The 17,144-nt window shown below is 43.6% G+C and overlaps 1 protein-coding gene across 1 annotated transcript in view; it reads left to right on the forward strand.

The window, feature by feature from the left end:
- The window catches only part of LOC122572094 (lysine-specific histone demethylase 1A), a 100,764-nt gene extending 83,751 nt beyond the window's left edge, over positions 1-17,013 (forward strand). Inside the window, exons 11-14 of the mRNA XM_043736681.1 lie at positions 11,840-12,132; positions 13,371-13,583; positions 14,017-14,215; positions 15,046-17,013. Of these exons, the coding sequence (XP_043592616.1) occupies positions 11,840-12,132; positions 13,371-13,583; positions 14,017-14,215; positions 15,046-15,230 (890 nt within the window). The 3' untranslated portion in view covers positions 15,231-17,013. The remainder of the gene's footprint in view (positions 1-11,839; positions 12,133-13,370; positions 13,584-14,016; positions 14,216-15,045) is intronic.
- Positions 17,014-17,144: the final 131 nt, after the last annotated feature.

A 17,144-nucleotide genomic window follows, 5' to 3' on the forward strand; every position in this document is an offset into this window, starting at 1 on the left:
ACACGCTTATACACGTATACATATTGTATAGGTTGTTGGATATACTTGAGAAAGCTGTACGCTCGTGAACCACCACCGTTTGCGTGCACGTATAGGTAAGCACTCTAATTATCGAGATCTCACGTAAAACGAGTATGTAAACATAAATCGACAATCTTGTCGAGCGAAGCGGCGCGCGATCGCTTAACTGCCGGCCGACGAACGAATTTTTCTTCCGGTAACCCGGTGCGTAGACCGTGTCCTTGACGTCTTATTACGCCGATTAAAAGCCGCAACCCTCTCCGTCCCTCCGATCCACCCCTCTTTTTTCCTCTTCTCCTTTTTTCATATTTTTCCACCGTCCATACTTTGTCCCTCTTCGTCTTCCGCCGAGTTTTGTTACTCGTTTTCGACCGGTCGAGATCTTTCTTTCGCCGCTTATCTCAACTTTTTTCACTTTGTAGCATTTACCGCTGAAGGCGGTAGGTAGACTGCAGCAAAATTCCACGCTGGAATCCTTTATAATATCTTATTTTCCCTCGTCCTGTTATGGAAACTGTGGCTCGTCCCCCCTTTTCTCTCTTTCTTCCCTGTTTCTACCGTTCATCGATTAACTAATTTCCTACGGTTTTATTTCCAACATTTAGAAAGTGGAATTATCTTTGTTCCACATTTAAACAACTCCTTGAAAGAATATTCTGGAGTATCCTTCTCCTGTTGATCTTACGTAAGCTGTACGTAAGTTAAAATGTGTTTCTTTATTAAATCGAATAAAGGAAATGCATACACGGTTAGTAAGCAGTTATTTCTTATTCTAGATGTTTACTGAAATTTTCGCTAACGGTTACTCGGAGCAACGCGCGTTCTAGCGCTCGGTGCACCAGAAACCGATGAAACTCGAGATTATTAAGAGATTTGCATATCGCGGAATCGTATCTCGGAAAGGAACGCGTGCTCTCCTGCTTCCATTATCAAACAGGTTGAGACACCTATCATTATCATTGCTGTGTCTTAGAGCAGCTGACCCGGTTTATGACTCACGGCCGAGCGGAGAAATGGTTGCAAAACTTTCGGTCGGACACGAATTCCAGTGTCCATGACGCGGTGATAAATCATGCGTCGAACGAACTCGAGATGTAGTTTTCGATTCAAGGATATTTCGATATCGAGAATATTCACAGAACCGTAATTTGTGCGAAGACCCTTACATCGGCAAATTAACTCGCGGAAAAATCACGATCCTCCCGATACCCAAGTTTCTTTGTAACGTTCCATTTCAGGAGAGAGATTCTTCTCCGCTCGATTCATAATCGTTTCACGGGAAAGCAATTTCTCGGCCGAAAGGACGATCGTTTTCCTGGCCCGAGGCGGCCAAGGTTCCCTCTGGCACGCACGCAGGGATAAGATTGAAATGGAGAAAAATTCGCGGAGAAAAGCGAAGTCCCGACTGTCGCGGTTCGTTCCACAATTATTCTCGTTTAACCGTCGCGCCACGCTAACTATTTCGTTATTACCGCAGCGGAACGGTTTTAATAAGATACTCGAAGAAAAATTACGTGGTATTTCCCTCCGTGTTCGCAGACGTGCTTTACCAGTCACTATAATCCCTCTTGCTTGTAAAAGTTGTAAACCACTTTTACGAAACTCTTTACAAGTTTACTCTCCGCCCTTTGCAATACTTTGTGCGGAGAAGCGATTGATCTAACACCACGGTAGCCAGGCGAGCTGTCGCGAGGCTGGATTACCACGCTTCTAATTACACCGTGTAATATACAGCCGGTGCTTTTTCGAAGAATCTCGCGTACGTGTAGTTGGATATAATAGCGAGGAATCGTCGATTGGTCGAAGGCAACTCGGTCGTACGCAGAAAAAGGAATAACGGGGAAGAAGAAGCAGAGGTCGGTGAGGATAGAGCATATCGCATAGAGCGGAGAAGAGAAAAGACGAAACGTTGATGGAAGGAGTGTGCAGAGGAGGAAGGAGAGAGGAAGGGAGGACCAAAGGGAAACGGAATGGTGTGCGCACGCGAAAAAGGGCCCTGCGTAAATTGAAAGGGGGCACGGCTGTCTTGTTGTGTTTAAAAAGGCAATTTGCGGGCCTGAGATACGGCCTATATATTACGGCGCAACTGGTACGGGTGGTGGGAGATAGCTCGCTCGCGATAGCGCCCCTTTGCTCTGCGCTGGACCACGGGCAAGAGAACGGGGACTTTCCGTGGGCCTTACCGGCGAGACCACGAACCTCGTGCCTAGCGATGGCCTCAACGTTCTGTCTTCTATTACCTTGGAATTTGACGAAATTGTCTCTGATCTCTCGATGTTGTTTTCTTAGAGGTATGTATTTTTTAAGTCCTACGACAATTATTATCATTTGCATAGAGATAATAAGTTCGTGGACTCGAATGTTTGCAACGAGAGTTCTTTCTAGAAAGAAAATCTTTGGTTTATGTACTTGATCTGTGTGTTTTCTAAATCTTTTGATTCAGTTATGGGTGTACGAGGTAAAGAAAGTTTCTTATTAAAATTTAGGAATATCCTTAACATGATATCGTTGCAGCTGTCTTCTCATGAGTTGTACAAAATTCCAATAGTCCAAATTCGAGTAACGTTGCGTCAGAGAAAAATTGTTCGGAAAGCTTCGGGGTCCTTGAATACCCATCGCTAGCCGTACCCCTTTCGGCGTGCGCCCTGGTGCCCCCGGGTGCCGCGGGGAGGGGCCCATGCTCCCCACCGCCGACATCCGGCAAATGCATTTCTTGTGTAGCACGCTGCTCGTTTGCGGACGATACGATTTACTCGCGGTATATAGTCGTATTCAAATATCTTCTTACTGCTCGCTGAACCTCTTTTACGTCCCTCTTCCTTCCTCCCAGTTTTCTACCCCCTCTGCTTTCTTCCGTCGCCCTGATCTCACGGTTTTGCACGCGTAATTGACTCGCAATTGCTCGCCATCGAACGAACGATCGGCTAATTCTACGCGGTACCGAATGAATCGAAAGAACGAGCTCGTTCGTTCGACGTGGTTTAATTATAATTATTAGCGGGCAGATTGAAGTTGCGAGCAACCTCGTTTGCGGCTACCTTTGTTCTCTCTCTATGTATGTGTGTATATCGCTTCCTATTTAAAATCGATTCCAACACGGGCTTAGCGTTATGGTTTCTGGAAAATTTGGAATGGTACGAGCACTGCCGGAATGAGGAGCATGCGCTGCTCGCTTGCTACAACACGTTCGATAGTTCGATTAGCTTTCTGTATATTAAATCGGTTTCGCGAGCCGCTCGTTCGTACTGTACGGGAATCGCGTGGGAAGTTTTCGGTTGTTCAATCTGCTCAATGGGCACTTCTTCGGATAGGAATGCTGTTTGTTCGGTTAATTAAAGTCGAATTAGCATGCTTTAGTTTTAGGTGAATGTCTGAAGATAGGAATGTCTGAAACATGTGCCACATTTGAATTAAATCGACTCGTTTGAATTAAATTTTCACGTACCATAATTACAGCTACCACGTACCACGTAATTATAGCTACATTCTACTTCCTAGTTCTAACAATAAGCTTCCATTATTAAGAAATGTAAAGTTAATCAACATTCATTCTCTTCATTGCGTGGAAAACGCGTAAGTTCGTAATGCGCACTCTGCTAGATCCATCGATCTCCCTGTTTTACCGACCACCAAAACGTAGTTCAGCCATTCGCTCACAGATGTCGCTTCGTGGGTGCCTCGAATGACAGGCAAACGAATCTCACCATTCGTAATTATTACCATTAATTACCGCCATCAAACACACGCAGGAGCTGCACAAAGTTCCTCGCGCGATTCCTATCCACGGTTTATTAATCTTTCTTAAGAAAAAAAATCGACTCCCCTAGGCGAAGAATTTCCCTGATTCTTGCGAAGGCTGGCGGTAAAGCGCATCGGGTACAAGCTCATTTGCACAGAATGTGTGACAATCGTAATAAATCGCCGGTACGATATCGATCTTTTCTCCGCGGAGCGTTACTTACTAGCGCGATCTAGGAATCTCGCATTCCGGCGGTCGCGGACGGTCGCCGGTGTTCGGGGCCAGGCCGATCATAAATTCCGTGCCAGCCTCCAATTAACTTTATCGCAATCTGAACAAATTATACGGAACGCTGCCGATGCTAAATTCACCGATGCGACCGGGACAAGCGGAGATAACCGGCACGCCAGAAAACGAGAACGCCGAAACGACGCCGGAGATAACGTTTATTTTTCGCGAGCCGGCCATCCTCGTGCAACGCGATTCATTTCCAACTGGGGTAGAGGAGAGAACCTGTGATTCTCTTTTGTCTTCGTAAGACACTTTCTCGCTCCCTTCCACGATCCTCGAATCGTCTCTTCGGACGTTTTACAATCTCGCCGTTTACCCCTTTGCCCTTACGTCCTTCGCTAGAACGTTTCATTTCCGGCGAACGCTATAACGTGGCTTCTCTTTTATTGTAGTCTTGATATTGGACCATCGAGATGGTTTTCACGACTTTTTTCTCCCTTTGAAGATATATATATATATATATATATATATATATATAAAACTGGATCGATACTTGAATTAAAAGCTGTTTGTCGTATTATATATTTTTACGAAAATTACGTAGAGGTGTTTATTTTACGTAACTCAACACATTGAACGCGATATCGAGAAAACGCGCGTGTTTGTACGACGTTTGAGTATATCAATAAAAACTTGAACGTTTAATGATCTCAATTATAACATGAAACGTTCGTGTTTTCTGAAACACTCGATATCACGGATGAGTTGCCGTGAATGACACTGGCGACCTTGCAACGACCTTGTCACAGCTTTTGAACGACCTTCGATAAAACTTAAACGATCTTTAATGATTTCGAAATGGCCCTGAAAAACTGGTCCTAGTCCAAACATCGTGCTAGTTATTTCAATTGCAATACAACACGGGATGCATGTTATCCCCGTAGTTTCAATTCACGAAAATTATTCTCTCCTGTTCTATTATTTTCTCACTTCGACTGATAGCATTGCTAATCGTTAATTTATCCCCATTTCCTCTGTTTATCCGTCAACACAAAGCGCTGTGCCGTTTAATCCGAACCGCGTTGCCGGGAAATAAGGCGGTGTTTGTTTGCACGAGCGTTAAGCGAATCGGAGTTCATTTTCGATTGCCAGGTGGTTCGAGAACGTAGCCGTCCTTGTTAACCACGCTACGCCAGCGTAACGAGCAGCTCCTGGCGGAATTGCGCGACGCCCTGCCACGCCCGTGTATACTAATTTCCACCGGTATTCACGAGCAACTCTCTGTGTCGCGTGGCAAACACGGGAATATTTAATCTTCCGACAATGGAACGACAGGCTGTTGCAATTCACGTGCACCCTTACGGCTGCGAGCTTTCCCCATTTTCCGTTTTGTTTCAATAGGTCTGTTTTTGCGACGGCGAGTTCCTAACAAATGGCCATAGATCAGGGTACATACCCTTTCAGAAGCGGCTCGCTAATAATAGCGTCGGATTCAGCAGAGATTCAGAGATTCGAAGATGTTGCTTCGAGAAAGTGTTGGAAATGTATCACGTAACGTTATATTTACGATATATTTTCGATGTATTCTGGCACGATTGAACTAATATCGTTCGCGAAATTCTCCAAGTTACACGTTACGAGTTAGATAATATTTAATTTTGGTTTTAATAAATTCTGTTGAACATTTTCTAAGTAAATTTTACCAATCGACGTGGCTGCTACACTTTCCAATAATTTGAGTAAACGAATAAAAATCAACACGAAATAAATTCGTAGTAATATACTTCTGCATTTTCGAATATGAAAAACCTATATCTATCTTGCTCTTCCGTTAAATACAATTTAAATATTGAATCGAAAAGCTCGTTTGATTATTTTTAATCCACGTTAGATCGCAAAAGGAAATTTTGCAATCTACGGTTACAATATTCTACGATTCTCCAATATTACTAATTGATAAATAAAGTAGAAGAGCCCAAAATATTTGAGAAATAATTTTTTTTATAATTTTTCACGATAATATTCTACATAATGAAAATGACAGCAAACTATGAGTTTGCCAGAATCGCTCGAAGCAAGTTGATGGCTTAAAGAAGCCAACCAAAATCTAACCTCCCTAAAAGCTAACCTCCCTACTTCAAAGATCCTCAGAGACTTCGCCTAATCTCCATCAAACGGACCACGATCGATATGGCGCAAACGATTCGTTGGACGATCGAGTCTGGCAAAGTCGCGTCGTCAAAGGTCAATCAGCTTCTTCCCGCGTCGGTCGCACGCATCCGTGGTAGCCTTACTTGTCGGGACTATTTATTTATTAAATATTTGCTCGCGTCGAAACGGAGTTCGGCGAAGACCCAGGCCGCAAGGGCTGAAGGGTTGAAGTTCACCTGGAAGACTCACACGGCCGCGATTCTGGCGATTTCCGAAAATCAATGTTTACCCGACGAGGCAAATGAGACTTTCTCTCTATCGCGTGTGTGCTTCGAGACTCGCTATGCCAAATGTTGACGCAACGAATGGCTGCGCAAGGAAAGCAACCCTCTGTATTTCTATCGTCCACGACTCGCCGGCTAGAATGCTGGATTTTTTCGGGAACGCCTATTGGGCGTTTAATTTGTTAAATTCCACGGGATAAGTTACGGAGTTTTTATGGCAAGGTCTGTTCGTTTTCATTTCATTAACATACTTGTCTTTTTGCTGTTCTTTTAGATCGTTTCTTTGATCCTTCGGGGGTGTAATTCGCGTATCGTTTGTTTGGTGCTTCAAAATATTCTACGTAATTAAACGATAAATCTACTTATTTGTAGGGAAACTGGTTCTAACACTATTACGCTGTGTCGTTTTTACAAATAGATTAGAAAATATTATTATGTTGTTTTGTTGCGTGAAAATATTATGTTTCTATTATTAACAATTGCGAGTAAGTAAATTTTCTTACAGAGCCCAACAAACGTTCTAAATTTCTCTGTCATTTGTCACAATTGATAAAACGTCATAGAAATTACAACACAAAGAAAGAATCAGTAATATTTATATCATCGGCGAAGAAGAGAGGAAACCGCTCTTTTTACCGCGCATCTGTCGCATTCCTTTTCTCCTATTCACGAAGAGTTTTCGTAAATCTACTTAGTGGAAGCAGCTCGGAACCGCGGCACGCTCGATTTCGATTCAAATCGACGAGATTCAAATTCGCTAGATCGGTACTCGAGCAACGTACTGCTGGGTGACGTGTGTACGGGCACGTTTCCTAACCACAGCTACCCTCTTCCCGATTTCATATGCCCTGTTCCCGAACTGCGTGCGTTCACGTGGCGCGCAAAAACACGCGGCACACGGCTTTGCTCCAGTGCGATGAACTCGCGCGCCGCGCCGCACAGTTCTGCCAGTCTCTGTTTCTCTCGAGGCCGTTTCAGTATTTGACTGTTCGACCAGGACGACGCTACGCGTCCCTTCTCTCCACCTGTTTTCCCCTCTCCTCGTTCGTCCATCTCTATCCTGGTTACACGGTACACGCGTTTCGTCCTCGTTTCACTCTGTTCTCGAGGCGCGTCCCTCGCTGTTACGCTCCCGGCTGCACTTCGACTCCTGTCGAGACGACAGAACGCCATAAGCAACCAATTTAAATGTAAATTGAAAAGCAGCGCGGCATACAAATTGTTCGACTCGCCGTCAAAAAATACTGCGAGCAAAGATCAAACGGAAGACAAGACGGGAGAGGGTAGCACGGAGTAGCACGAGAGTGCGGACCGTCTTCGATGCGGCGAAGATACAACGAGAGGAGAAGCGGCCTTTTCTCCCTTCACGGATCGTTCCGCGTCACGTCACTACGGCCACCGACATGCTGATAAATTCTTCGTTAAATATTTGCGTTCACCGACACCGGCATGGTTCCGGTGGAACCGCGGTCCTCTTGCGTTGGAGGACCCCGTTCGCCGGAACATTGCCGCTTTAACGGCGAATCTTTCTTACTTGAAAGAATAATTAATTTAGTAGCAGTTTTTCCTCTCTTTTGAAACTTTCTTATTGTTATCAAAGCCCAGCGCTCTTTAACTATCCCATCAGAGAGATTACAACAAACCATCAAAGTTTCGATAAAAGGGAGGATAATATCGAAATTATTTTGAAATTCTGATTTCATTATTCTGGTGTTTAACAATGCAGGGTTCCGCGTCTCCAGTTATATTGGCAAAATTATTAAATTGTGTAAACGCATCGAATATCCACTAAATAATTGAACTGAATATTTAACACTTCATCTATCTGCCTTTATCGAATGCTGTTTCCTCGGGTCTGGGTTAAATCGGAGTTAAAGGGCTTTTTCTTCTAACTGTATCAATGGTGGAAGCGTGTCTTTCAAGCGAATCGAAAGCTCGGTTGCGAGCAGACGTTCCAGGCGAACGGAAATGCAGCGTACAAATTTTTCATTCGCCGAGAATGGAGTTGGTCCACGGCCTGCTGAAAAATTCAGCGGGTTTGTTCACGAACGAAAGCCGGAAAAACGGCAATGGGACCGGATTGAATGGGCTTCCGGTTTGTTTTTTGTTTGCCAGATTTTTCAGAGATGATTCTCTGATGGAAGACAGCGTGCGGTCTGCGTTACTGGCGAGCAAAACGCTTGTTCCGCCCGAAAGTAAACATCCGAACGAGCATTCGGAGTTACAGTAGCAAACAATAATGGAGGTACATGCGTTTCCCGGCTCGATGTTATTTTAGGAAAGCCGTGGAAATCGAGCCATCCCAGAAGCCAGATATGCGCACGTAAATAATACACCGGGCTCTGTTCATTGTTAATTAATGGCTTCTACCAATTGCTAATATCTTCTAAAGTGATCCAATAAAATAATCGTTTTACATACCATTCTGAAATTTAAACGTGAAAAATGTACCCAATACATTTTGTTTCATCCATACTTTTTTCATTGCTTAGTACTTTTAATGCCTGGATTACGAACATGAAATTTTATAATTGGGTACATTAGAAGTTTGTAACAAATATAACATAACAGATTTTCATGATCGCTAGGAGGTAATGTAAGCACAATACGCTACGTATATGATGCAATACAATGAATGATTAATCAGGATTAAAATCTTTCATAAACGTAGAATTATTTTACAAAGCAAACATTTGGTATGGAACATGCATGTTACGCTAAATGTTAGAAAGCTACTGCATAAAACATATTCCTCTGATCACGAGGATATAAAAATTCATCGTCAAATAATGAACGAACTTTGAAAGTAATCTATTAAACTTAAGCTCATCGAGATAAAATATCGACTGCTGCTTTGGTTGCGCAGGATTAATCGTAGCCGTGAAAACGTTCCAATAAAGAGCAATAATTTCATCCACTTATAAAAATATCTACAACCAGGAATTAATTAAATTTCTTCAAAGTAAAAATATTGCCAGTGCGGGAATAACTGCGAACAAACGAATGGAAAGTTCCGAAATGAGGAAAAAAGGAGGAGGATATAAATGGAAACGAAGAGAACCGAAACCGGATCAAGTTCGTTCTCCACGGATAATTTTCATCGACTCGGAACCGGCTGCCTCATTGCAAGGAATTAATTTCCAATTCCAACGGGAGACAGAGAGAACGAAACAAGGGAAACGAAAGGAAACAGGATGAGGATGGCAGCATGGAGAAAGAGAAAGAGAGAGTCGAGATCGACTTACCATAATTTTGGTAGCACCGGACCGCGTTCCCTTCGCTGGCTGTTGAATATTCCCTCGCTTATTAGAAAGGGTTTCTGTAATCGACGCCAGACACGAGCGGGTGTCTACCCGTGGCACCGGTGTAGCCGCCAGTCAAATGGATTCCAATTAAAGTAATAACGAATCCAACCGTACGAGCGTTTTCGTCGTCGCAAATAATCGCGCGCAACCGGATATCGGCATGGACCGCGTGGCCGCGCGACGCGTTCTTTTCCAATTCGATTCGTCCTGGCTCTGTTACCTTCCCCGCAGAACCAGGAGACCACGGAGAAACGGCACCGTGAATGGGACGACGTCGAATTTAAATCGGTCGAATTAACGAAACGACGAGGCGACTGTCGTTCGACGCGACGATAAATTTTTCGATGGGATCAGGTCCGGTCACATCCACACGAACGGGAACAACAAGAAACGGAATAGTGGAAAATTCTTCTCACCGACTTTATCTCGAAAAAAATGTACAGTTTTTATACACGCGTATAGGATGTTTCAAAAAATTGAGTTTAGACCTCAGAAAGATATCAGCCAATCTGATCGACTGTATCTTTAGCAAATTACTCAATTTTATTATACGTGATTAGCATCGAACTACTTAAAGAAACACTTTCCTAAATTTATTGGAAGAAAGTGACTTGAATAAGCGTAAGTGCCAAGGAAATTCTATAAAGATAAATCTATAAAGATAGATAGTAATATTTGGCAGTAGCTTTAATAGACGTGAGCCAAAATATCATTAGTTTCGAGGTTGCAAGATATGTCAATGCGTATTTCATGCTTCGTGCTTTAGAAGTCTCAGCCCAATTTTTCCGAATGTTCTGTACAAATGGAATTATGGAAACGAAGAAGTGATTCGAGTGTTAAATTATCGCGGACCAATAATAATTGAGAAACGATTGTTTGATACTATTATAGGGGTATATCGGGTGTCGCGTAAATTTAAATTTCTCCGGGATGGTATCTGCCGATAGAGCAGAGAGAGGCGCTTGTTAGCACGCTGCTGGCCATCAACATAATTAACCTCCCTAAGTGGAGACGCCTGTGTATCATTATTAGTACATGCGCAGCGGATGTTACGGGGTTCGAATGTGCTTACGAGAATTTAGGACCGCGTCAGGTGTCCTGATTTGGCCGCGCTAATGCGAAATATCCAATTAACTGGTAATGGAGCCTTTATCGTATCCGGTGACATCGGCCCGCGGAATTTCAACCTCGCTCGCGCGGCCCACCTTTGCGCGAACCACGCGAATTCGAAACACGGACCGAAAAGTACACGCTATCTGCTCGCTCGTTTTGTAATCCGTTCCGATAATTGCGAGCTTCGAGATTTCGTGTATCGAAATTCGGTTCCGAGGTTATGCAGAATCCGTAGTTTCAGGTGGGCTGCATCGTTCAAAGTAATTGGAAGATTTCGTAATTGGTTAGAATTCGTTCTCGTCTACGATATATAAATACCATCTTTCTTAGAGGAATACCACGAGTCGAACATGTTCGAGCTGTTGCATATTCAGAAAAAATCTCCTTATGTTTTTTCCTTCATGCGTCAAAGAAAAAAGAATTCGAAGTATCTTATGATATGAGATTAACATTCTTTACGTATGTTTTAGTATTACGATTTTATACGATGATATTATACACGCTCGTATATTAAAACAGGACACCTTGATATTCCAAAAATTTGAGATCTTTTTCAATTTATTCACAGGTTGCATAACAGAGATTTGGACACTTCATCCTATTTTGATGTATCGTTTGGTACCAATTACGATCTAACGCGATCATACATGTGTACATATTACAACGACACAACCCGCACACAGTAACTAACAACCCAGAAACGAGGAAACACGTTACCCTCTATCATGCCCCTCTATTATCACCCCAATCACAAGTCCTCCGAACATTACCCCACCTCCGAGTCTCCCCCGCTCACAAATCTCAACCACATCGAACCTCAATTACCTTCTCATTTGTCAACCATCCTCGTAACCAACTACCATATACAACTCTCCTTCTCTCTCTCTCTCTCTCTTCTCTCTCTGTCAGTCGGTCAGTCTGTCTGTCTCTCTCTCTTTCTCTCGTATAATTACCGCACATACTTTTCTGACAAATCTATATTCGCAATTTTTCAGTTCGCAATGGCTACTCGTGCGTACCTGTTGCTCTGTCGGAGGGCCTGGACATCCGGTTGAATACAGCGGCCAGGGCGGTCCGATACGGAGTGAACGGGGTGGAGGTATGGGCCGCACCCTCTCGTAGCCCCCACACAAATCACACGGTGTACAAGGCGGACGCGGTGCTAGTCACGCTGCCTCTTGGTGTTCTGAAGGCTTCCGCCCCGCCGTCCGCGGTCGCCTTCAACCCGCCGCTTCCGGACTGGAAGTCCCAGGCTATTCAGAGGCTCGGCTTCGGCAATTTAAATAAGGTAAGCGGTCTTTGGCTCGCGTCTCTCCTCCGTCTGATTTATACGGCCGGCGAAAACGACGATCGAACTTGTCGACCGGCCCGGAATGAGATATATTGTGATCCGGCGGTCTCTTTCGTCGCGAGAGCAACGGTGACGTGGCTCGTGTCGCTTCTTACGCCGGGACACGTTCCTTTTACGGCCTCCCAGAGTCGGTTTACGACCGCTTCGATCCGGGACCCCGGCCCTCTCCCGAAATTAAAGGCTCATCGCACGGCCAAACGGGCCACGGCTGTCCGGATCTCTCGACCGATAGCTCGTCCACTCGAATAAATTCTCTGCAATTCCGAGGGTAATTTACGAATCGATGTTACGCCGTGGGAGAGTGGAGCTTCTCGTGGTTCAAGGAGCTCGCCGATTGCAGGCCGATGCGATTTTATTTCGAGAGGGAAATTGGCCGAGGGGAGCTTTCGGATCGGTGATGTTTCTGGGATGATTCCGAAGCTGTATATGAGGATTAGGATGAGCGATTTGAAGGATAGGATTACGAATGATACAGAATGGATGCATGGATACATAGCATGATGTAAAGATTGAATTACACGCGGCAAGCATGTGTGTTGCCTAATTGAGACCCGAAAAGTGCAGCGTGACTGAGTAGTGAAAGTGTTTTATGTATATGGTTGAAGAGATCCTGGACGGATGCAACATGTGTATCGAAGAGATTTTGATACAAAGTAGCTTAAACTGGAATTTAGGAAGCTTTACAAAAGATTCTATAGTTATATTCCCCGAGAATTTTGTAATTCTCTTAAACGACGGCGAATAATCCCTAAAGAGAATGATCTATGGAACAAAGCACCGGTGGTAAACGTTTACGTGAGCAACCCTTAAACCGAAGGATTTACCAGAACCAACGGATACATAATATTTTCTCCAAGCAAGCTTGCGAACATCTACTGCGATCTCCTTTCACATTGTCAGATATAAATTACACGTATTCGGTGTAATTGAAAATTCAACCACTTACCACATAAAACTGCAGCTTCGCAAGTTATTTCAAATCAACTCGTCCTTTCAAATATATCTAACTTTATCTTGCTTCCATCCTTATACGTTCAAACTTTGGTTCACCTAAAACTCGTCGACTAAACGACTCTACGAGGGTTAAACCGGTGCCTTAGTCGAGAATAATCGGTGGACAAGTCTGCAAGTGCCGCCATAACAAGGAAGTAATTCCTGGGAATTCGTCATGTCAGGTGGTGCTGTGCTTCGAACGGATCTTCTGGGACCCGACCGCCAATTTATTTGGCCACGTGGGCAGCACGACCGCGTCACGTGGTGAGCTCTTCCTCTTCTGGAACCTTTACAAAGCACCGGTATTGTTGGCTTTGGTCGCTGGCGAGGCTGCCTGCGTGATGGAGAACGTCAGCGATGACGTTATCGTTGGCCGCTGCATCGCCGTCTTGAAGGTAAATTTCTTTAAATAATTATTTTACATTAAAACCATCGTATCTGCGTGAATTAAATTAGAAAATTGAACGCCAACAAGGATAGTTCCCAATTTCCATCAGTTCTCAATATTTTGATGCCAAATTTATTTGAGTGTCAAATAATGATGAACAGTGACTAATAATAGTATGATATCGCGTAGGTATTGTATGGTTGTCATATAATCTTTGTTATATTTTCATTGTTCTTTTCTACTGGTAGCTGTTTTAGATTTCATCATAAAAATACGTGAAATTCATCGTAATACTGTAATATCCGTTACTATTCGCGGTGAATTTCGTAACTTACCCCGCGGATATGAAAGTTTCACCGTACCTAGAATATTCGTTTTCTGATTCATTTTGTTTAAAAAATTCAACCTGCTGCTTAAAATACGTACTGCTGTGCTTTCAGGGTATTTTTGGAAACCAGGTGGTTCCACAGCCTCGCGAAAGCGTGGTGACGAGATGGCGGGCAGATCCGTGGGCGAGAGGTTCGTACAGCTTCGTCGCGGTCGGCAGTTCCGGCAGCGATTATGATCTTCTGGCAGCGCCCGTCGCACCCCCTGCCACCCCTGGTGCCCCACCACCGCAACCAAGGGTCTTTTTCGCAGGTAAATATTTAGCCTCCGCGATATTTCCACCGGTTACTCCACCCCCGTTCCCTGCTCTCCTCTCTCCTTTTTTTCTCTTTTTGAGAAGCGAATGAAGTGGACTTCGGCGTCTGCCGGCTGATACAGAGTGCGCAATTCCCGTGTCCGCGATGTGAATCGTATCTTTTTGAGGCGGCTGGGTTGTGCTTTTCTCTGCATGGCTTTTACCTTGAATAGTCTTTTCAAAGGAGATTTAATGGTTTCGTGATAGGTTTAAGAAGTTATTTTCGACAAGAAAGTTTTGTACAGGGTATTCGTTTATCTCGAGATAAGCAAGATGCTTTTTATTTTTCATACTTTTTAAAATTCGAAGCATCTATATCTCCTTGTATAATAAGTTACTCTCCAATGATATTAAAGAAATTCCGAGCTGTAGCTTATAGAATTCCATGACAGTTTTTACGATATACAAAGCATAGTCAATAAATACATCTGTTAATAATACAGTTTATGAGTTTGATTGTTTTCTATATAAATATCATTAATAACATTGCTTTAATTCTGCGTGTGTTCCCTAGTAGCACCGAAACCTACGATTTAAACCAAGCTAAATCTCGCACCAACACTTTTCTCTTCTCCAAAATCGCGTATCCATCGACAAATCCCCGAAAATTACAATTTCCATTCTCGTATCCTCGAGCTATCGGTGCCCTAAATCTACCACGGTTATCATCTTCAAAGCCCAGAGAAAGAAAAGTCGAAAAAGATCCCTCTCGCCCAGCCAGCTACAGCCGTGGCATTCAATTCCCGTTGATTCTTTAACACGGTGGCGAACCGATTTGTGCTTTCAGGCGAGCATACCATACGAAATTACCCGGCTACCGTGCACGGTGCTTTTTTGAGCGGACTTCGCGAAGGTGGAAGGATCGCGGACCAACTCTGCGGAAGTCCGTACGCTCCACCGACGATGCCCCCTTCCGGTCCAGCACCAACGGTCATACCATCCGCGACCACCGGTTCCAGCTCTACGCCTTAGCGTTCTACCACAGAAACCGCGATCTTCGATCGTTAACAAGCGTTATTATTACAATTATTACGATATTCATTATCAAATCTATCATCGTTTTCGCTTAGGCGACGGAAGAAAGTACGGAACGGTAGCTGGAATCTTTTTCTTTTGAAAAAACTGAACGTTTTTATTTATTCCAGAGATCGTTCTTTAGGTCGTGTTGAGGTCACAGATCGTTTATCGTGTTTCGATTGTAATCGTCGAGATTTAATTTAACCTCTAAGACGTATACGAAGAGTCAATATTGCAATTAGTTAGGGAAATTTGTTCGCCAGTGACCATCCCATAACGCTCGTTCAACGATCGTCATTCGATTGTCCTGCTACGATCCTCGATGAACCTAGTAGGGTTGATAATTGGTTCCTACCGTACGTAGGAACAGGGATATAACAACCGAGATGTAATCGAGAATCGTGGTAGGATTAGGTGTCCATTAACGTGCCCGACAGGAATCCCAATTTTCGTCGATTCATCCGCCGTTCTCTCGATGCAATCGTGCAATTATTTATTTTTTAGATCATGACGAAGAAAAATTATGAATAAAAATCGAGGCTTTGGAGGATGATCGATCGAGACTTGAGGATCGTTTCCATAAATAGGCACATAGGTTGACACGCTGCTACGATCCTCGACGTAATTGTTCCAATTTATTTTTTCTTTTTTTTTTTTAAGTTTGTTTATATTTATTTGAGAGAATCGTTGGCATTAGTCGAACGAGAGGATTGTAGCGATCTTAGATATACGTCGGTTCATGATAAGAGAGAATCGTGCCTTTGCTACTACGTTCCATCACGATCATATACACGTTAGGCTGTACTATATCTATAGGAATCGTTTCATTGTACGTTCAGCATGCTCTGTCTTGTAACAGTTATATTCCTTTCTTTTTTACTCGCTTCGTCGTGCTTTGAATCGCTGCATGCTTTTAACCGATTCTTCCCTTTTCCCTGTGTATCATTCCTGTGTATGCTTCCTCGAGACTTCTCGATTTTAACCACCTTCCACCATTCTTGGCCTTTATTATTAGTTATAGTTTATTTTCCATTATAATCTAGAACACGCATTTTTGTAAAGAAAAAAGAAGAGTTCAATGTTCGATGGAGATTTGGATGATCGCCCGCTGTCAGTAGACAATTTCTTATAGTGATAAAAAACCCAACTCTATAATGACTATAGCTATCTTCACACTCAATCAGTCGCTGAGCGATTCAATACTCGAACATTCATCTCTGCAAATGCTTTTCGAACGGAACAACAATCGGAATGCTCGAAAACTTTGCTCGATTGACAAAAAGCCGCGCTACCAGAAGATGACTTTGTTCAAATCCGATTTCGTCGACAAACCACGCTCATTATCAAACGTACGGGCGACTGATCAGCGAAGAACGAAATTCGAGGGATCTTCAGCTTCGCTTGCCATTTTAATCGATCGAAATCTGGGGACAAATTGCGTGAAGCGCACACGACGTCGGTTAATGCTCTCGTCACACGGATATTCTACATGATAGAACAATTACAACCCCATGCAAGCATCCATTAAAGCATACTTTGTGTCACTGTACTACGTCGTTAATAAGATATGTCGAATTCCTGTATGTAACATGCATCGTTTATGACAACATCGATGTTTTGTCGTGATACTGTGTACATCTAAGTACGAATCTGTAAAGACTAATCAAAAGAGTGCTTGATTATACACACCAGTCATGCGCCTATCCGTCTTGATTAAAGGCAGAGAGTTGTTACGATACCAAGGAGAACCATTTTATGTTCCATGCACATTGATCACGACCCCGTCTCCTGATCGTCAGTCAGCAATCGTCAGCGTTTGCAGTAGTCGATGACGCGACCAAGCCGCGCTCTTTTCGACCTATTTCCAGT

The sequence above is a fragment of the Bombus pyrosoma genome, linkage group LG10 (genome assembly GCF_014825855.1).
Source record: "Bombus pyrosoma isolate SC7728 linkage group LG10, ASM1482585v1, whole genome shotgun sequence".
NCBI lineage: Eukaryota > Metazoa > Arthropoda > Insecta > Hymenoptera > Apidae > Bombus > Bombus pyrosoma.